The sequence below is a fragment of the Dermochelys coriacea genome, chromosome 23 (assembly GCF_009764565.3).
Source record: "Dermochelys coriacea isolate rDerCor1 chromosome 23, rDerCor1.pri.v4, whole genome shotgun sequence".
NCBI classification, from domain to species: Eukaryota; Metazoa; Chordata; order Testudines; family Dermochelyidae; genus Dermochelys; species Dermochelys coriacea.
In genome coordinates, this window is record NC_050090.1 from 16,384,313 (window position 1) to 16,404,475 (window position 20,163).

The 20,163-nt window shown below is 60.9% G+C and overlaps 2 protein-coding genes across 6 annotated transcripts; one reads left to right on the forward strand and one right to left on the reverse strand.

Annotated features, from left to right (window-relative positions):
* On the forward strand, positions 1–4,532 carry WDR45 (WD repeat domain 45). 3 transcript variants are annotated; one of them, XM_043501570.1, is made up of 12 exons: positions 211–225; positions 283–289; positions 831–933; positions 1,116–1,190; positions 1,291–1,395; positions 1,518–1,623; positions 1,968–2,062; positions 2,169–2,248; positions 2,483–2,691; positions 2,968–3,069; positions 3,729–3,874; positions 3,956–4,532. In XM_043501570.1, the coding sequence occupies exons 3-12, from the start codon at positions 885–887 to the stop codon at positions 4,063–4,065; spliced, it is 1,077 nt and encodes a 358-aa protein (XP_043357505.1). In that variant the 5' UTR covers positions 211–225; positions 283–289; positions 831–884; the 3' UTR covers positions 4,066–4,532. The 3 variants fall into 3 exon arrangements, with proteins under 3 accessions (XP_038238285.2, XP_043357505.1, XP_043357506.1); XM_038382357.2 differs by lacking the exons at positions 211–225; positions 283–289 and adding an exon at positions 1–153; XM_043501571.1 differs by lacking the exon at positions 211–225 and having other exon boundaries at positions 279–289.
* Positions 4,533–5,264: 732 nt separating this feature from the next.
* On the reverse strand, positions 5,265–19,674 carry HDAC6 (histone deacetylase 6). Of its 3 annotated transcripts, none has more exons than XM_038382350.2 (29): positions 19,260–19,674; positions 19,070–19,141; positions 18,558–18,683; positions 18,277–18,365; positions 16,749–16,833; positions 16,539–16,579; positions 16,201–16,297; positions 15,870–15,967; positions 14,873–14,977; positions 14,568–14,636; positions 14,121–14,247; positions 13,929–13,994; positions 13,608–13,667; positions 13,339–13,428; positions 13,070–13,176; positions 12,924–12,991; positions 12,376–12,523; positions 12,080–12,208; positions 11,709–11,877; positions 11,297–11,430; positions 11,050–11,118; positions 10,758–10,950; positions 10,288–10,437; positions 8,217–8,391; positions 7,869–8,113; positions 7,637–7,717; positions 7,111–7,257; positions 6,789–6,917; positions 5,265–6,098 (listed from the first exon to the last, which is right to left on the reverse strand). In XM_038382350.2, the coding sequence occupies exons 2-29, from the start codon at positions 19,127–19,129 to the stop codon at positions 6,030–6,032; spliced, it is 3,126 nt and encodes a 1,041-aa protein (XP_038238278.1). In that variant the 5' UTR covers positions 19,130–19,141; positions 19,260–19,674; the 3' UTR covers positions 5,265–6,029. The 3 variants fall into 3 exon arrangements, with proteins under 3 accessions (XP_038238278.1, XP_038238280.1, XP_043357449.1); XM_038382352.2 differs by having other exon boundaries at positions 19,035–19,141; positions 19,260–19,673; XM_043501514.1 differs by lacking the exon at positions 19,070–19,141 and having other exon boundaries at positions 19,260–19,672.
* Between the last annotated feature and the right edge of the window lie 489 nt (positions 19,675–20,163).

Sequence of the window (20,163 nt, forward strand, 5' to 3'; positions counted from 1 at the left end):
GGCAACGCGGCTCCCCTGCCAATGTCCAACATGGCCGCTACGGTTTCATCCATCGTCCAAGTTGATCACGTGATCAGCTGTCAGCGTCCCTTCCCCGGTGTGACCCGGCGGAACAAGATCAGCTGGTGTTTGCCCCGCCCCGCTCTCTGCGGGGTAACCAGGGCCTGGGCTGGGGCCGGGATCGGGGAGCAGGGGGGGCTGGGCTCGTGGGGGGAAGTGGGGCAGGTGGGCCTGGGCTGGTGGGGGGCACTGGGGAGGAGAGGCTGGGGCCGTGGGGGGCAGTGGGGAGGTCGGATTGGGGGGCTGGGCTGGTGGGGCTGGGCTCGTGGGGGGCAGTGGGGAGGTGGGGCTGGGCTGGGAAGTTGTGATTGTGGGGTCAGCGGGGCTGGGGAGATGGATTTGGGGGCTGGGGGATGCCGCAAGGGGAAGGGGCAGGGATTGGCGGGGGGAGCAAGGTGAATGCTGGGGGGAAGGGGGCACCCAGATAGAAACATCGTGGCGGGGGGGCTCAGGGAGGGGCTCGGGGGCAGGGTGCTGGGGCGCAGTGAGGCCAGGGGATTGTGGGAGGCAGGGGGATTTGGGAGGCCATGGGGCTGTGTATGTGCAGGACAGTGCCTGGGGGGCAGCAAACTCTGGCTGTGGTAGACACAGGGATTATTTTGGGGGGCAGGACGATCCTGGGGGAACAGTGGGGTTGCAGGAGACAGTGACAGGGTAGCTGGGTGGAGGGCAGACAGCTGGGCATGGGGGTGAAAGGGGCACGTGGCGATGGGGGGCCGGAGTGTAGCCTCACACTCTTCTTACCCCCTGCTCCTCACCCCACTCCTCAGCTGCCTGTTGCTCGGATCCGGGAAGGGGCCCCCCAAATCTGCCGCTCCCGCAGAATGGCACAGCAACGCGGGGTGAACAGCCTGCACTTCAACCAGGATCAGAGTAAGCGGCACCCCCGAACCCCACCTCTGCACCTTGGGGGGAGAACCCAGGCATCCAGGCTCCCTGCTCTAACCACCAGAGCCCACTCCCCTCCCAGAGCCAGGGAGAGAACCCAGGAGTCTGGGAAGTCCCTTCTCCTGCGGCAGGCTGGGCTTTAACCCGCTCTCTGCCCCTCGTTCCAGGCTGCTTCTGCTGCGCGATGGAGTCCGGGGTGCGGATCTACAATGTGGAGCCGCTCATGGAGAAAGGGCATCTGGGTAAGGGGGGGGACTGGTAGGGAGGGCAGGGAATGGGGGCTGGCTGGCTCGGAGGGGGGGAAGTGGCATTGGACTCCACCCTGATTTTCTACCCCCCCAGATCATGAGCAGGTGGGCAGCGTGGCCCTGGTCGAGATGCTGCATCGATCCAACCTCTTGGCCATTGTGGGGGGAGGAGGGAACCCCAAATTCTCAGAGATCTCAGGTATGTACCCCTGGGGGGGGCTGGGAGCCAGGACTCCTGGGTTCTCTCCCCAGCTCTGGGAGGGGAGTGGGGGGGCTGTGAGGGTAGCACTGTCTGCTCTCACCCATGTCACCCCCCGGCAGTGCTGATTTGGGACGACGCCCGCGAGGGGAAGGGTGGCAAAGACAAGCTGGTTCTGGAATTCACCTTCACCAAACCCGCCCTGGCCGTGCGCATGAGACATGACAAGTGAGTGTGATCCCAGGCGTCCGGGCTCCCAACCCCCGCCCTCGAATCTCTAGCTCCCACTCCCCTCCCGGAGCTGGAGAGAGAACCCAGGAGTCCTGGCTCCCAGCCCCCCTGCTCTAACCACTAGATCCCCCATCCTATCCCCTCCCAGAGCCAGGAGAGAACCCAGGAGTCCTGGCTCCGAGATCCCCTGCTCTACCCACTGGACCCCACTCCCCTCCCAGAGCAGGGACAGGACCCAGGAGTCCTGGCTCCCAACCCAGCCCCCTGCTCAAACCACTAGACCCCCCTATCCCTTCCCAGAGCCAAGAGAGAACCCAGGAGTCCGGGCTCTTTTGTTTCAGAATCATCATTGTTCTGAGGAACCGTATTTACGTTTATTCCTTCCCGGAGAACCCCACCAAGCTTTTTGAGTTTGACACGCGGGACAACCCCAAAGGTACAGACCTCTCCCAGCCCAGCATCCCCCTGCGTCCCTCAGGACAGCAGCCCCTGCCCCACTCCCCCCAGCGCGGTGCCCCCCAGCCTCCTGCTCTATCCCCCAGGGCTCTGCGATCTCTGCCCCAGTCTGGAGAAACAGCTGCTGGTGTTTCCCGGGCACAAATGTGGCAGCCTGCAGTTAGTGGTGAGTGCGGGGGGTGCGGGGAGCAGGGAGGTGCTGGGGGAGGGGTGGGATTCATGTGGGGGGACAGAGATGGGTCGGGGTGTGTGTGATCCATTTCCCTTTCCTGCAGAGGCAACGGGTAACACGGGGTGTCTGTGGTCGCGGGGGGAGGGGGGGGTCACTGTGTGGCTGAGGCAGTGGAGGGGGGCTGTGCTCTCCAGGGCAGCCCGGTCTCAGCCCCACCCCACCTCACAGGACCTGTCGAGCACCCAGCCAGGCACCTCGTCGGCACCGTTCACCATCAACGCCCACCAGGGCGAGATCGCCTGCGTGTCCCTCAACCAGCCGGGCACCGTGGTGGCATCGGCCTCCCGCCAGGGCACCCTGATCCGCCTCTTCGACACCCAGAGCAAGGAGAAGCTGGTGGAGCTGCGCCGGGGCACAGACCCCGCCACACTGTACTGGTGAGTGCCCTGGGCATGGATTCCCCCGGGCACAGACCCCGCCACACTGTACTGGTGAGTGCCCTGGGCACGGATCCCCCTGGGCATGGCCCCCGCCGTGCTGTACTGGTCAGTGCCCTGGGCACGGATCCCCCCCGGCACGGACCCCGCCAGGCACAGACCCCACCCTGCTGTATTGGTGAGAGCCCTGGGCACTGCCCCCCCACAGCACCGACATCCCTCCTGCGGGGGCACTTGTGGCGCGCTGGGTAACGCCCCCCTCCCCAATCTCCACAGCATCAACTTCAGCCACGACTCGTCGTTTCTTTGCGCCTCGAGTGACAAGGGGACGGTTCACGTCTTCGCCCTGAGGGACACACACCTCAACCGCCGCTCCGCGTAGGTACCCCCCGGAGCTCCCCCACCCCGCCTGGGGCCCCCCACCGCATCTCACCTGCCGCTCTGCATAGGTACCCCCCCGAAGTCCCCCCACCCTGCCTGGGGCCCCCCCACCGCATCTCAACTGCCGCTCTGCATAGGTACCCCCCCCGGAGTCCCCCCACCCCGCCTGGGGCCCCCCTACCGCATCTCAACTGCCACTCCCCGTAGGTACCCCCCAGAGCCCCCCCCCCACATCTCAACTGCTGCTCTGTATAGGTACCCCCCACTCAGGTACCCCCTCGGGGCCCCTCCACCCCACCTGGATACCCCCCCGGTTTCCCCCCATGCCTCAGTACCCTCCCCCACGCCTCAACTGCTGCTCTGTGTGGGTACCCCCTGAACTCACCTCAGAGTTCAGGTACCCCGCTGGGGCCCCCACACTCCCCCTCAACTGCTGCTCTGTATAGGTACCCCCCCAGGGACCCCCACCGCTGTTCCTGGTAGGTACCCCCCTGTGGCTCCCCCACTGCACCTAAACCACCACTCCACATACATACCCTGCCCCCCCAGCCCCTTAACCACTGCTCTGTGTAGGTGTCCCCCCCGGCACCCTTCATCCTGCTGCGCCGTGTCGGTACCCCCCCCGTGACCCGCCCCCCTGCCGCGTCTCTCCACAGGCTGGCGCGCGTGGGCAAGGTGGGCCCGGTGATCGGCCAGTACGTGGACTCGCAGTGGAGCCTGGCCAGCTTCACGGTGCCGGCGGAGTCTGCCTGTGTCTGCGCCTTCGGCCGCAGCTCTGCCAAGACCGTCAACTCTGTCATCGGTCAGTGGGGGGAGAGTGGGGGGGGGGGTAGGGCTCTCTCCCCACCCCCGTCTAACGCCCATGTCCCCCCCTGCTCCCCAGCGATCTGCGTGGATGGCACCTTCCACAAATACGTCTTCACGCCCGATGGCAACTGCAACCGTGAGGCCTTCGACGTCTACCTGGACATCTGCGACGACGACGACTTCTGAGCCTCCCCGCTCTGGGCCCCAAGGCTGGAATCGCAGAGGGGGCAGCTGTTCATGCACTTCTAGCCGTGGGAACGTTAAACTCCAGCTGTGAGATCCACCTCCCCTCCTGCTACTGACTGGAGGGCTCAGCTAGCGCTAAGATGCAGCCACCTCTGGGGCGGGGTGGCTGGGCAACAGCTGCACATAACGCTGCACTGGAAGTGCTCACCCAGCGCTGAGATGCAGCTCAGTTTGAAACAGCCAGGGATTGAATCCAGACCCTCTGGTTTCACACCCAACTGCCTGGAGGGGAAACAGCCTGGCCTTTACCTTCTACTGCTGCTCCTTTCTAGTGGCACAGACACACGCCAGCCTCAGTCGCATTGTGAGACACTGTAACCCCCCATATTCACCGCTTGTAATGGCTACGATATTTTGTACAAAGTATGCCTTGTGAGGTATCATTTGAAAAGCCACAATCTGCTGAACATTATTGTCCTGTTACAATGTGCATATCAACGTCGGATCGGGAGTTAGGAGATTTTGCTTTATGATTGTTACTGAAACACATTGTGAATTTGGGAAACATCTGCAGACTAACCCCTTAGCCATAACAACAGGACTGGGAACAAAAGTCCCACATGTCAGCCCTGGAGGACTTTGAGAGATGCTAAATATCTCCTGTGCCCCACAGCCGCTGCCATCACCTGCCTCGCCTCCCTTACACAATGGACAAAGAGCATGGGGAAGATAAAGAAATCCAACAGGAGCCTAGGGGAGGGGCTGGGCCTAACGAGACAGCATTCTCATTAGGCAGAAGTACCATGAAGGGTTAGGGGCAGGAAATCTGCTCGCTGCTAGAATTACTGGTGTGGTGAAGGTTAGGAATGAGCTTGTGATTTTCCCTTTGTCAGCAACTCCGAGCTGCGCCCGTGCCCCGTAAGCTCTTAAAAGCGTTTCCTAGTTAATCAACACCGGTGCATTTATGGCTGCGGGTTTGGGGAGCTACTCTGGGGCTCTGTTGAGGTGACGCCTGTAGGACCTTGTCACTCTGGCAGCAGGTGAATGGGCTGAGATGGCACCTTTCTGCAGGTGAGGGGGCTGCAGGTGGCACCCTCTATGTAACTCGGGGTGGCTGGGTGGTGCCCCCTGGCCCTGGGTGCTCCGCAGGGCATAGCGCACAGGCGAGTGGCAAATTAAAGGGGGAATAACAGCACATGCATCATTAACCTTGTATTGCAATAATCAACCCGAAAAGCAAAGACAGCGAGGGCCTGTCCCCTGCCCAGGGCAGGTGCCCCTTAAGGGGAAAGGCCCACGTCCCATCCCACATAGGGAAGATCTCCCACCTCACATTGCGACCATGGATTCTGGCCCCCAGTCCACTTATTGTAGGTCCTACACTAACAAAAACGGAGGGCCGTGTTCCTCTCGCCCCGCTGGCCGCTGGAGTCTGGCAGAACCCACACCAGGGTTTATAAAGAAGCCATTATCTTCATCCCCTTTGCGGGGAGGGGACCATTTGCACCTGATCCACAGAGTCCACCGCCTCCACCCCCCTTGGGGGAAGAAACAGCTCCTGAGAGCCCAGGATGTTAATACAGCTCGTCTCAGGTTTATTGGGGGGAAAAGGGGGGAAGCAGAAAAGGACGACACCCACCTCCCCTGCATACCTGTGATCCTCACGGCCTGCTGGGGGAGTGGGGTATGAGCTGGAGCAGACACAGGCTTGACTGATGCGTCGAGGGTGGAGATCAAGGAGGCTAGCCCTACAGGATGGGGGGGGGTGTGGATGGGGGTGGCCATCCCCAGTGAATGCCGTGGGTGGGGTGGGACCAACCCCCAGTGGATACATGGCGAGGGGGGGGAGAGTCTCTCCTTACTGCTGGTGAGTTGTTTGGCATGTCTGTAGCCCTTTAAGAGAGTAGGTTCGTCCATCACGGGGGGGGGGATTTGAACATCCCCCCCTTCCTGTGGTGCAGGGCTCAGAGCCCAGCAGCTGGGTCCGTCCCGAACTTCATGCGGTGAGCCAGGGCCTTGGCTGGCAGAAGGGTCTGGGGCAGGGAGAGAATGGAGGTCTGGATGGGAGGGGATGGAATGGCCAGGCCAGCTCCCCGCCCTGCCCTTGACAATGAAACTGCCTATGCCCATGGCTCCCCCCCCACTGGAGAGAATGGAGCAGTCTGTGCACGTGTGTACACACACACCAGGAACTAATTCCCCCCCACCCATAATAGTATGTCCCCCCCAAGGCATGACAAGGCCAGGGGGAATGGATCAGCCCAGCTGTAAACCCCCCCACGCTGTCAGCAGAGAATGGACCCGGCCAATGGCCTGGAGATAGGGGACCCTAGCGACCAGTGACCTGGTGACCAAGAGCCCAGCTATAATGGAATGTCCTGCCGAATATACTCACCCCCCCCACACCACAATGGATCATTCCACCCCAGGGGCTGGAATATTCCATTACAGCAGGGGCAGAGGTGGGACAGGTGTGTGTGATTTGCCCACTGCAGGAATGTTCCATTATAGCAATGGGACAGGGGAGCATTATTCCCCAAGTTGGGATGCTCCATTAGGGCAACGAAGGCAGGGGGAGGAATGTCCCAGCCCCAAGAATTAACCCATTCAGCCCCAGCCAATTAGCAACCCCCACCCCTCATATAGACACGGACAGAAAGGGAACCCCGACCTGCTGGGAGGGGGGGCTGTGTCATGTGACCATGAAGGGAGGCGTGGCTTACTGGGTGATGGACGTATGATTGACAGGCGTAGCACCAGACGGACAGGTCAGCGTAACTCAGCACCAGGGGGTGGCCGGAAAGGGAGCCATGAGCCAGCATGTGCTGATTGACGTAACGCCCGCAGAGCACCTGGGGAGAGGAAGGGTCAACGGCTTCAGGGGCTGTGGGTCGGGGGTGGGAGGCACCGGCAGGGCTGAAGGGAGGGGGCAGCGCTGGGCTGGCAGGGGCTGCGGGTCAGGAGTGGGGAGTGCCAGCAGAGGTGGGGGGGCCCAGGGCTGGGCTAGCAGGGGCTGTGGGTCGGGAGTGGGGGGCACCGTCTCACCTGGTAACAGGCCAGGCAGACCCAGTTCTCGCCCTGGCTGCCGCATCCCTCACATGGAGCCAGCACATCCAGCCCAGCCGGGGGAAGGGGCTGGAGCGAGTCCAGGTGGGGGCACCAGGGCAGAGGGGTCACGGCGTAGAGCATCCCCTGCAGAGACACGAGGGAGACAAGGATCGAACCCAGGCGTTCGGGCTCCCCGCTCCCGCCCCAGCTCTAACCCACCAGACCCCACTCCCCTCCCAGAGCCGGGAGAGAACCCAGGCGTCCTGGGCCCCAGTGTAGCAGCTGGGAAATGGGTGCAACCAGTGCTGGGCTATTGCCCCCATGTGAGCCCAGTGGGGGAGGGAGGCAGAGAGGTACGCTGGAAAATGGGGTGTAGGGGTACAGCATGAAGCAGAGAATCAGGCGAGAAGGGTGGGGGGGCACAGGTGAGGGGCCCATCCGGGGAATGGGAGAGGCCAAGGATGGGGGTGGACGGCACCAAGGATTAAGGAACGGGGTGGGGGGGCGGCCATCAGGGCTTTACCGTGTCTGCGAACTCCACCCCCAGGCTGACAGAGGGGGTGGGGAGCAGGGCGGCTGCTTCATCCAGGAGGCTGGGGGGTTCCTGGGAGAGAAAAGACCCGAGAGCTGAGACTGCCCCCCATCCCCGCCACCAAGCTACTCCCATCCCCCACCCCAGGGAATCCAGTGCAGATCAACCCCCCAATAATAGATCCCCTCCCTGGCCCCATGGGATAGATGCCCCCCCGCCCTACCTCTGACTCCTCGGCAGCTGGAGGTTCCACAGCTCCAGGGGAAGCCCTGCCCACCAGGGCGGAGTCAGGGCTCATCGTCCCCACCTCATCGCTGAGGCAGAGAGCTCCCAGCCTCAGGAGGTCATCAACTGAGCCCTCAGAGACTGGGGGGCTCTGGGAGCCCCCCGAGGGGGCCTCTGGTGGGGAATCCTCATGGATGGGGCCCGGCTGCCTGGATTGGGGCCTCGAGTCCTCCTGGATCGGCACTGCAAGAGATGGAGATTATGTAGTGTGGCAACACGTGGCAGGGGGCTGGGAAGGGGGGCCGTGCTGTGGGGCAGGAGCTCGGCCGGGGGGGGCCGCACTTACCATCCAGTCGCAGGCAGGTCCAGTATTTGCGGTGCACAGCGCTCGCCCGGGCCAGCGACTGCAGGGCGCTGGGGTGGGGAGCTCGCAGGCGCCCCAGCTCGGGCAGGGGGTCCCCCAGCAGGGTCCGGGTGCACATGGTCATGGATTCGGAGATAGACACCAGGTTGTAGCCTCCCTGGAGAGGGCAGGGGGAGAAGAGAGCTGAGATTTGGGGGCGTCCGTCTGTGTCCTTATCTGTCCATCTCCATCCAGCCCCGCCCTGGGCGCAGAACCAATAGCCACTGTGCCTTGACCCAGGTACATTCCCGCCCTGCCCCGGAGACATGCAGCCAGGGGCTGGGCCAGGTGGGAGGAGGTGCCGGAGGCCTGGCTGGCCGGGGGTGGGTTCCGATTCCTCGCTCAGCGACACGGAGGCCAAGGAGCAACACGGTGTTTCCTGGCCACCGAATCTTAACATCTCTCAGCCCTGAATGGCCACCTGACGCCCCCGCGACCCAGAGCCACGGACGTCGGGGGCGAATCGCTTGGAAATGAGCTTGGGAACTGGCTGGTGAAACGGGCAGCAGGAAAACCCAGCTCGGCCAAGGACAGGGATTCGCCAGGTCGCCGCGGGGCTCCCAGCATGGGCCGTAATCAGCCCAACGGCGCGCATCCCGGGACCCTCCCTGTCTGGTCTCTCGCACGACTTCTCAGCCTTCGGCTCACCCCAGGCCAGACACAGCTCCCAGCAATTACAAAGAGGAGAAAACGTCTTATTCAACATGATCTTGTTAATATACTTCATCGACAGCATGGGACTAATGGATTAATTATAGATTCCTGTTCAATACTTATTAAAGTTGATATTTACTGTTTAATTATATCAGATAGATAGCTAATTTTATTTATTTATAAATTACATATATAATGTTAAATCATATTAAATTTATCTGATCTATAATATACAGGAACAATAGTAAAGATAAATATTTTAGATATTAAATATTCTATTGTTATTTAATACATATTAATTTTTCTATTTAATTTAAAATATACATATTAAATATATTACATATCTACTTAACAGATATATTAACTTTAATAGAGCTATATATTGCTTAGTATACAATATATAATTAAGCTGTTATATTGTTTTATTCAGTATATATTAGCTAAAATGATAAATACAGTAAAATTTATCTTTACTACAATTAATAGATCTCTAATATACGATTATTAAACATAATTTAATATATCTTACTACGTTAAATATAATTTCACATTCTATAATCACACATTTAATATATTCAATCACATGTATTTAATATTATATCTTAAAAGACTAAAATTTATGTCTAATACATTATTTATTAAAATAGAGATTTAATATTTTTATTCAAGATATAAAGATTAATGGTTAAAGATTAAAGGTTAATGATATTTGAAAACCATGCAGCAACAGTGATTCAATCAATAATAAAACGATTGAGCCAAATATTAAATCTTACGTCCCACTCAACCCTCACACGAGCTGGTCTCTTGAAAAGCTTCAGCTGTTTTTCCCCAGACGGGATTTGCTTCTCCCGGGATCCCGGAAATTTCAGAGTTTCCTCCCATTTCAGAGCCAGGTTTTCCCTCCCCGGGATAGTCGGTCATTTCCCGCAGACCCAGCTCCGGTGCTCGGAGCCGGTGGGCTCGGCTTCCCCAGCACCTTAGTGGCTCATGACATCCGTGAAGGCTTTGCAGGGAATTGGCACCAGCAGGCGGCCGGGCCAGGGACCCGCCAGAGTTAACCCCCCCAGCCAGCGCTGCCTGGCCGCAAGGGAAACGGACGAGATTTCGCAGCTGAGGCCCCAAAACTGGCAGGTCTCAGGTGCATCCATCTTCCTCTTTAGCTCTGGGTTTTGCCCCTTTCCCCGCCCCCTGAGCCTCCCAGTCCCCACCCTGGGGCCAGATGGGAGCCAGCGCCCCCTAGAGGGGACAGGCCCCTGCCCCATTCCCTGCCCCCCGTGCCAGCCAGTCCCTGCCCTGAGGCTGGATGGGAGCTGGTGCCCCTTGGAGGAGACAGGACCCACTCCCTGCCCCCACGTACCTCCAGTACCAGCACGACCCGGCCCCCCGCCAGCCCCAGCAGGAGGTGGGTCATGTGGGCGTAACACTCGGGGCTCACTAAGCAGCCCCCCAGTGGGTCGCCGCGGGCAGCATCGAACCCGGCTGACACCAGAACCAGCTCTGGGTCAAACTGCAGAGAGACAACAAGAAGCTGAGTGAGACCCTCCCCCAGCCCCCGCCAGCGGATCCAGGCATCTGGGCTCACCCCAATTCACCCCACACCCCCCCAGCCCCCGCCAGCGGATCCAGGCATCTGGACTCACCCCATCCCGCACCCTCACCACCCGACCCCCCAGCCCCCATCAGTGGACCCAGACATCTGGGCTCACCCCCACAACCCTCACCACCCGACCCCCCAGCCCCTGCCGGCGGACTCAGGCATCCGTGCTCACCCCTCCCACATCCCCTCCCCTACAGGTGCTGGGCAAGAACCCAGGTGTCCGGGCGCACCTGGTAGGCAATTGGCAGCACCAGGCGGTGGAAGGCGGCCAGGTACTCGGCGTCGCCCATGTGGGGGCTGTTCCAGGGCACGTTGAGGGTGAAGCCACGGCCCGGCCCCTCCCCCACCCGGTCAGCGTCGGCGTCCTCCGAGGTGGGGAAGAAGGAGCCGTGGTCGTAGCGGTGCAGAGAGACGTACATCACGCTGGGGGGGGACGGGCGGGGGGGTTAGTCCCACTCAAACCCTGGCCCCCCCCACACCTCCCCTCCCCCTCCAGCAGCTCCCCACCAGAAGACAAGATACCTCGGATCTTCCTCAAACATGTGCTGGGTACCGTTGCCGTGGTGAACATCCCAGTCCAGGATCATCACCCTGACGACAAAGAGAAGGGAGAATGAGGATGGAACCCAGGCGTCCTGGCTCCCAGCCCCCACCCCCCGCACTGCTCTAACCACCAGACCCATCTCCCTTCTCAGAGCTGGGGAGAGAACCCAGGAATTCTGGCTCCAAGCTGCCCCGCCCCCGAATGTAATCATTAGCCCCCCCTCACCTCATGGGCCGTCCCACCAAGCGCTGAGCGAAACGAGCTGCCAGGGCTACCGAATTGAAGAAGCAGAAGCCACAGGCCGTGTCGGACTCGGCGTGATGCCCGGGGGGCCGGACAATGGCCACGGCGTTCTGCACCTAGAGCCAGGCACAGAGCACACAGGGGGTGAGTCGGTGCTGGGATGCAGCCACCTCTGGGGCAGGGCAGCTGGGGAACAGCCGCACATAACAGCGCGAGGCGCAGCCACCTCTGGGGAAGGATTCTCTGGAACGGGAAGTGAAGACACAAGGAGACAGAATGAAACCCCCTTAATGAGGATTTGGCCTGAACACCAGGATTCACACTCCAAGTCTTGGGGGGCAAAGGGAGGAGGGAAAGGGCAGGGGAGAGAGGGTCCCCGCCCCACAGCCCTCACCTCGCCCTCCAGCACGGCCTGCACGGCGTTGAAGGCCGAGCCGGCCGCCAGCCGGGCGCACTCGTAGGAGCTGGTGCAGATGTAGATGGAGTTGTATTGGTCCCCCTGGCGGTGCAGGTCCCGTGGCTTCATGCTGGCCGTGGCCTTCACCGTCTGCACGTACTCCAGGCTGCGAGGGAGGCAGAGAACCCAGGAGTCCTGGCTCCGGCCCCCCGCAGCTCTAAACCACCAGGCCCCACTCCCCTCCAGAGCCAGGGAGAGAACCCAGGTGTCCTGGCTCCAATCCCCCGGTGCTCTAACCCACCAGGCCTCACTCCCCTCCCAGAGCCAGGGAGAGAACCCAAGTGTCCGGGACGCCCCTCCCCCATTACCTGTGGCACATTCTCAGCTCTTCTTCCTCAGCGCTGCGGGCCGGGATCCGGCGGCATCGTTCCGTGAGCCGGAGCTCCCCGTGGCGCTGGAAGATACGGGAGACCCGCTGGGGCAGCTCTGGGTGCTGGCTGTGACAGGGGGAAGGGAAGGACTCAGAGCCCGGACGCCTGGGTTCCAGCCCTGGGTCTGGCAGGGGAGAGAACCCTGGAGTCCTGGCTCCAGCCTCCCTGCTCTAACCACTAGACACCACTCCCCTCCCAGAGCTGGGGAGAGAACCCAGGCGTCCGGGCCATACCTATCCCACATGTTGTAATGCTCCATCATGCGTTCATCATACACCAGGCCGGTGCGGGCAGCTGGGAGGGGTCGTGGCACCTCAGGAGGGTCTGGGGGTTCCACGGGGGCTGACTCCTCTTCCACATCCTCAGGGGGGGTGTTGGTCTCTGTGGGGGGGGAGGGAGATCAGAGCCAATCCCTTGAGCTATGCAGGGATGATATCAAATCAGGGGGCCCGTGGGAATTTGGAGGCAGGGTACAACAGGGGGATGGGGTTGGGGGGCTCTGGGCTGCCCCAGAGGGCAGCCTGTCATCCCCCCAAAGAGTGAGGAGCTGGGGGGGCAGGGGAATCCCAAAGAGGTTGTGGGGGCAGGAGGGGGTAACCCAGGGGGGCTGGGTTGGGGCATCTCAGACGAGCTGAGGGACCCCAGTGGGGCTGTGTGGCGGGATCTGTGGGATCCTAAAAGAGGGCTGGGGGGCCTTGAAATCCGAGAAAGGCTGTGGTGGGCCAGGAAGCCCCAGAGGGGGCCTGGGGGCAAGCAGGGGCCCCCGAGGGCCAGGACTCACCCCCTCTCTGCAGGCTCCGCCAGTATTTCTCGTGGATCGCGAGCGTCCCAGACACGGAGCTCAGAGCACTGGGGAAGGGGGAACAGCCCGGAGTCAGTGGGGTGCGATCATGGGGCCGCCCCACCCCCAGCCCCACCCCCACTCACCTGCGACAGGGGGCAACGGGTGGCTCCAGCCGGGGACAGGGGTCCCCCAAGAGGGTCCTCAGGGCTGCACAGACCCCCTTGGCCAGGGAGTTCAGATTGTAGCCACCCTGGGGTGGGGGAAAAAAACGGGTCAAAGGTGCCCCCGGCCCCGAGATGCATCTACCTCTGGGGTGGGGCAGTTGGGGAAACAGTTGCATATAACGCTGCCCAGGGCTGGGTTGCAGACAGCTCTGGGGGGAGCCTGCGCCGTGGGTCAGCTCCACACTCACCTCCAAAGCCAGCAGCACCTTGCCGCCCGCCAGGGCCATCAGCAGATGAGTCAGGTGAGCGAAGCACGCGGACGACACAGCCATCTCGCCCTAGACGCGGATGCAAAGGTCAGATTGTCAGGCTCCCTCCCCGCCCCACAGTGAGGCCCCTCACTCAGCCCCCTAGACTGGGCGCTGCCCTTCTAAACAAGCCCCGGACCCCCTTCTTAGCCCCTCGGCACCCCCTGGGGCAGCGCTGAGAAACACGGAGGGATACAGTGGCCACTTACCTTGGGGTCCCCGAGCACAGAGTCGAACCCGGCGGCCACCAGAACCAGCTGGGGTTGGAACTGAAAACAGAACACAGGAGATCGCACCCCCAGATCAGAACCAGCGCCCACTAGAGGGGACAGGCCCCGCGCCCCATTCCCTGCCCCCGAGCCAGCCAGTCCCTTCCCTGGGGCTGATGGGAGCTGGCGCCCCCTAGAGGGGACAGGCCCCTGCTCCATTCCCTGCCCCCTTGAGCCAGCCAGTCCCCGCTCTAGGGCCGATGGGAGCTGGTGCCCCGTAGAAGGGACCGGCCCCATTCCCCATCCCCTACCCCAACGTACCTCAAAGGCCACTGGCAGTAAGACATGTAAAAATGCAGCGAGATAATCACCGTCCCTCATTCCCACCTGAACGGAGAGACAAAGACCAGTTAGATGGGTCTGTGGGAGGTCAAATGCAGCCACTTCTGGGGAGGGGTGGCTGGGGAACAGCCGCACATAACGCTGTCCAGGGACAGCTCGCAGGGCGCCTACCGCGTTCCACGGCACGTTGACATTGAACCCCTCTCCGCGGCCCTGCCCCACAGCGGGGCTGTCGGACGCTGGCAGGTGGGGCCAGAACCTCCCCTGCTCATAGCGATGGACGGAGAAATAAAGAACGCTGCAGAGAGAGAGAGGGGCAGACAGGGGGCAGTGACTGGTGCCCCTCACTCCTGACCCGCAGCCCCTGCCAGCCCAGCCCTGCCCCCCCCAGCGCTGCCAGTGCCCCTTGCTTTCAACCCACAGCCCCCGCTAGCCCAGCCCTGCCCCCTACCCATCCTGCTGGTGCCCCTCACTCCTAACCTGCAGCCTCACCCCCCAGTGCCCCTCACTCCTGACCTGCAGCCCCCCGATAGCCTAGCCCTGCCAGTGCCCCTCACTCCCGACTCGCAGCCCCCTGCTAGCCCAGCCCTGGGCTCCCCCCATGCGCCTGGGACCGACTTGGGATCCTCCTCGAAGAGGAACTGGGTGCCCTGCCCGTGGTGAACGTCCCAGTCGACGATCAAAACTCTGGAAGGAAACAAGACTCTCGTCACGGCCATTAGTGGGACTCAGCACCCGCCCCTCATCCTGCCCCCCCCCGGGCCACAGACACCCTGCCGGGGGCGGTACCCAGGAGTCCTGGCTCCCAGCCCCCACTGCTCTAACCACCAGCCCCCACTCTCCTCCCAGAGCCAGGGAGAGAATCCAGGAGTCCGTGCTCCCAGCCCACCCATGCTCTAACCACCAGCCCCCGCATCCCTCACCGTTCCACTCCCAGTTTTTGCCGAGCATATCTAGCCCCGATGGCCAGGTGGTTGAACATGCAGTAACCGTCCATCTTATCTCGGTGGGCGTGGTGTCCTGGCGGTCTGGAACAGAGACAAAAAGAGTTAGTGGAAAGTTCGCTTGATGCTGAGATGCAGCCACTTCTGGGGTGGGGCAGCTGGGGAACGGCCATACATAACGCTGCACTGGAATGGCTTGCCTGGCGCCGAGATGCAGCTGTTCTCTGCCCTGCCAAGAGGTGGCTGCAGCTCGGTGCCGTCCTTTTAAATCCAGCTCATGTAGTGAGCCAGATCTCGGCATATGCTGCTTGGGTCGTTTTTCCCAAGTAGAAGGAGAAAGGTGAAGACAGGAAGGGCTGGATAAAATCCTCGTAACCCAGCATGGATTGGGGCAGTTCGAGCTGTGGAGGTGGGGGGCGGACAATGTAAATAGCTGACCTAGAGAATGGGGGGATTCTGGGGCTGTCTGAGACTGGAGGGGGATTGGGATTAAGGGGCAATTAGCTAGAGGATTGGGGGCACAGGTCTGAGCCCCGGTGGGGAGCGGAGATCAGGGACAAGGCCCAGCTGGGATGACAGAAGACCAAGCAGAGACTAGGTGAATAACCCGGGACTAGAGCCGGGCGGTTTCTGGCCCAGGCTGAGATTAAGGCTCTGGCCTGGTGCGAGGGAGGATCTGACAGACAGCGGGGCCGGGGGTTGATCAGGGTCGGGGTACCACTTGGGACTGGGATTATGGGCTCAAACTAAACCGAAAGCCACTGGATTTAGGATTATTGGCCGGTGCGAACATCACAGGAGTTGGGATTAAACTTGGGGCATCCCATCACAAAGGAAGGATTGTCATTGGAAGCAGGAATTAAAACCTGGCAACTTAATCGAGGATCCAGGAATCAACCATTCTCTGTGATTAGCCTCTGCCGAGAGGGAGGAGCCCCCCAGCCCCAGTCCCCCGCCCCTAGCCCACCCCTCCTACCGGACCAGCGCCAGCCCGTTGCGCAGCTCTCCGCTCTGCACCTTCTCCATCAGTCGCAGAACGCAGCCACTAGCCAGCCGGGTGCAACGGTATGAATCCTGGGGGGCAGGAGAAATGGAGAGTGGGGATTGGACAGAGAGACAACCCCCCCCCGCAGGGAAAGAACCCCATAGACAGCGCTGGGTAACTGTCCGCCAGACCCTCCTAGAGCCAGGAGAGAACCTAGGAGTCCTGGCTCCCTGCTCTAACCCACTAGACCCCACTCCCGTCCCAGAGCCGGGGAGAGAACCCTGGCATCCGGGCCCTGCCTCGCTGGCCGGCGGGTGCTCACCGGGTGCAGGAAGACGGAGTCGTAGGTCTCCGACAGGGCCCTGAGCTCCTGCTCGCTCATCTGCTCGGTCGACTTCATCAGCTCCACGTACTCCTGGCTGAGAGAGAGCTCCTCACTCCCGCCCCACAGCCCCGCTGGTGTCCCTCACTCCCGCCCCACAGCCCCGCCGGTGCCCCTCAGCCCCGAGTCCTGCCGGCGCCCCTCACTCCCGCCCCCCCAGCACCTCTCACTCCCGCCCACCCCCCAGCCCTGCCGGCGCCCCTCACTCCTGACCCGCAGCCCCACCAGTGCCCCTCACTCCTGACCCACAGCTCCAGGGTCCTCTCTTCCATAAATACCTGTGGGCTAGCAGAATCTCTTCCTCGGTAGCCAGCCGGGCCTGTGAGGAAAGGAAAGAATTGTAGCTGGAACCTGCAAACCACGAAAGTGGAGACTGCGAGGGAGGGTAGAAACCGCTGGTCTCTGACCCCTCCCGCCCACAGGGAAAGACCCCACTACTGGGGATGGAACCCAGGAGTCCTGGCGCCAGCCCCTCTCCAGTCTCTCACCTCCACCAGGACACAGCGCTCCCAAAGGCCGCATTGCAGCAACTTTCCCTTGATGGCCGTGAGTCTCTCCGGGCGCTCAGGGAAGCTGGGAATGAAACGAGAAATGGGGAGAAGATGGATTGGGACAGGGGGCTGCGGCAGGGCTGGGGGAGAGGGCTGGGCTGGCAGGGGCTGCGGGTCGGGAGTGAGGGGCTCCGGCAGGGCTGGGGGAGAGGGCTGGGCTGGCAGGGGCTGCGGGTCGGGAGTGAGGGGCACCAGCAGGGCTGTGTGTGTGTGTGGGGGGGGGGGGTTATGATCCTCAATTAGGATTTTAACCCCCCAGGTTACGAGTAAGGACGGCGAGGCGATTACAGAGAAAGGGGCGGATCAGGATTAAGGATGGCGAGGCAATTACAGAGAAAGGGTCTGTCATAAATATAAAGGGAAGTAAATATAAATATAAAGATTTAAACACCTTTAAATCCCTCCTGACCAGAGGAAAAACCCTTTCACCTGTAAAGGGTTAAGAAGCTAGGATAACCTCGCTGGTACCTGACCAAAGGACCAATGAGAGGACAAGATACTTTCAAAAGCTGGGGGGAGGGAGAAACAAAGGGTCTGGGTCTGTCTTTGTGATATTTTTGCCAGGGACAGAACAGGAGTGGAGTCTTAGAATTTAGTGAGTAATCTAGCTAGATGTGCGTTAGATTCTGTTTGTTTAAATGGGTGAGAAAATAAATTGTGCTGAATGGAATGTAGATTCCTGTTTTTGTAACTTAAGGTTTTGCCTAGAGGGATTCTCTATGTTTTGAATCTAATTACCCTTTAAGGTATTTACCATCCTGATTTTACAGAGGCGACTCTTTTTACTTTTTTTTTCCTGTTAAAATTCTTCTTTTAAGAAACTGAATGCTTTTTCACTGCTCTTAAGATCCAAGGGTTTGGGTCTGTGGTCATCTATGCAAATTGGTGAGGATTTTTATCAAGCCTTCCCCAGACAGGGGGGTGCAAGGTTTTGGTGAGGATTTTGGGGGGAAAGAAGTTTCTAAATGGGCTCTTTCCAAATTATATTCCTGTTAGACGTTTGGTGGTGGCAGGGATAAATCCAAGGGCAAAAGGTAAAATAGTTTGTACCTTGGGGAAGTTTTTAACCTAAGCTGGTTAAAGTAAGTTTAGGAGGTTTTCATGCAGGTCCCAACATCTGTACTCTAGAGTTCAGAGAGGGGAAGGAACCTTGACATGAGATTAGGATTAAGGACGGCGAAGCGATTACAGAGAAAGGGGGTGGATTAGGATTAAGGACGGCGAGGCGATTAGAGACAGGGTAGAGTGAGGATCAAGGACGGCGAGGCGATTACAGAGAAAGGGGGTGGATTAGGAGTAAGGATGGCAAGGCGATTACTGATGAGCGGGAAGGATGAGGCCAATAGACTGAGACAGGGCATTGTGGGGGCCAGGCTGTGGCTCCCACAGGGTTTTCAGGATCTGCCCCCAGAGGGGAGGCCAATACAACCCAGACCAGGGGATCTGGGACCCGCCCCCCAAGTACCTGTCATCCCACAGACAATGGAACTCTGTGAGCCGCTCGTCAAAGGCCAGACCCGTCCCCACGGGCACCGCCCCCTGCACACTCAGATCCTGGGGCAGGAGAAAACACAGTGAACCTGGCACCCACCCCCGGCACTTCTCACCCAAATCCACCAGATCCTCCTCCCCTCGCAGAGCTGGGGAGAGAACCCAGGAGTCCTGACTCCCAGTCCCCCCTGCTCTAACCCACTAGACCCCGCTCCCCTCCCAAACCCAGGGACAGAACCCAGGTGTCCCACCTACCAGGCACCGCAGCCCCGATTCCAGCTCCTCCGCGTCTTTGTTCATCCTCTGGGCTCGGCCGCGGCGTTTGGTTTCGGGGAGCCCAGGGCTGCAACGGGGTTGGGGGCCCTTCCGGCCACCCCGCTTCTGGGAGAAGCACATGGGGCAGAGAGGGGGAAAAAAGATGGGGAATTACACACTCAGACATCCCCAGCCCCCCCCCCCCCCGACAAGTGCCCCAGCCCTGCCCCTGGTCCAAATCCCCAGCCCCATCTCCCCACGGACAAGAGCCCTGCCCCCAGCCCACCCCAAACCCCACATGGACAAGAGCCCCGCCCCCCAGCCCCAACACCCCACCATTTGGCCACTGCCAGGCATGTCACCCTCTCCCTCCATGAAACGCCCCCCCATTCCCTACAGCCACACCCACTCAGGGCCCCGCCCCCATGGACAAGAGCCCCGCCCCTTCCATCAAGCCCCGCCCCCAGGCAGACTAACCATGGCCCCGTGCGCTGGGGGGTGGGTTACTTTACCACTGGGAGGGGGGAGCTGGGTCCTTGCTCCCCCGAGGAGACCCCTGGTGGCGTCGCCATCGCTGGGCAGGTCTGGGGAAGCAAAGAGCCTTAGAGCCGGATCAGAGCCGGCCCCGAACCGCACTGCCAGGGCCGGGCCAGCTGGGGCGGCGGGGGGGCTGCAGGTCGGGAGTGAGGGGCACCATCTCACCTGGCTCCTGTGGCACCTCCCCGCTCCGGCGCGGTCAGATGGTCTCTTCCAGCCAGGCGCTGCCTGATGCTGTCACTCAGGCCTGCCCGCCCTACCGGGAGAGACCATTGGCACTGAGCATGGGGGGGGTTGGGGGCCTGGGAGAAACCATTCACACAATGTCAGGGAATGCTGGGAGAGACCATTGGAGCATGGGGGGATCTGGGAGTAACCATTGGCATAGGAAGGGGGCTGTTGGAGGAAAAATCCCCCGTCTTCATGGGCCAGGTCTTTGGGGGACTCCCCCCCATGACCTCTCACCCTGTGACCTTTAAATCTTGACCCCCCCTCCCTCAACTTGCTCCAGAGCCCTTTCACCCCGACCTTGGTTCTCCTTTGACCTCATCGCCTTGGGGGAGCTGGGCCCACACGGCCGTGCCCCCTGATGTAGCATCAAATGGTGTAATACACAGGGATGGCTCCCCAGATGCCGAGATGCAGCCACTTCTGGGGCAGGGCAGCTGGGGAACAGCCACACATAGTGCTGCAGGGGTCAGCACACCCAGCACTGAGATGCAGCCACCTGTGGGGCGGGGCGGGGCGGGGCGGGTGGGGAACGGCCACACATAATACCACCCAGGGATGAAGCAGCGAGGGCTTTGCACCAGCAGGTGGCGCTGGGCCTGCCCTGAAGTAACAATGGGACTGGGATAAAGTGACCGCAGTGTGTCCCTGCCGCCCCCGGGTGCAGGGCCCCAGCCCTGCGCGCTGCCTGGTGCAGCATCCAGGATCGGGCCCCATCTCCAGTTCCCAGCCCTGCCCCTCCTCCGCATTCAGGTCCCTTTGAAGTCCTATTCCCAGCTCCCCACCTGACCAGCCCTTAGCTTGGGGAGCCCCTAGCTCCCCCTGGGCCCTGACCAAATAG

What these genes read in the sequence shown, in the direction of transcription:
- WDR45 (XM_038382357.2), top strand. Translation starts at nt 22, where the DNA reads ATGTCCAACATGGCCGCTACGGTTTCATCCATCGTCCAAGTTGATCAC. An exon ending in GCACTTCAACCAGGATCAGA is followed by an intron (nt 934 to 1,115) that starts GTAAGCGGCACC and finishes CCCTCGTTCCAG; the next exon opens with GCTGCTTCTGCTGCGCGATG. An exon ending in CACGCGGGACAACCCCAAAG is followed by an intron (nt 2,063 to 2,168) that starts GTACAGACCTCT and finishes TCTATCCCCCAG; the next exon opens with GGCTCTGCGATCTCTGCCCC.
- HDAC6 (XM_038382350.2), bottom strand. Translation starts at nt 19,129, where the DNA reads ATGGCGACGCCACCAGGGGTCTCCTCGGGGGAGCAAGGACCCAGCTCC. An exon ending in ATGTTTGAGGAAGATCCGAG is followed by an intron (nt 10,951 to 11,049) that starts GTATCTTGTCTT and finishes GTCCCCCCCCAG; the next exon opens with CGTGATGTACGTCTCTCTGC. An exon ending in TGCTGCCAATTGCCTACCAG is followed by an intron (nt 10,438 to 10,757) that starts GTGCGCCCGGAC and finishes GTCTCTCTGCAG; the next exon opens with TTTGACCCAGAGCTGGTTCT.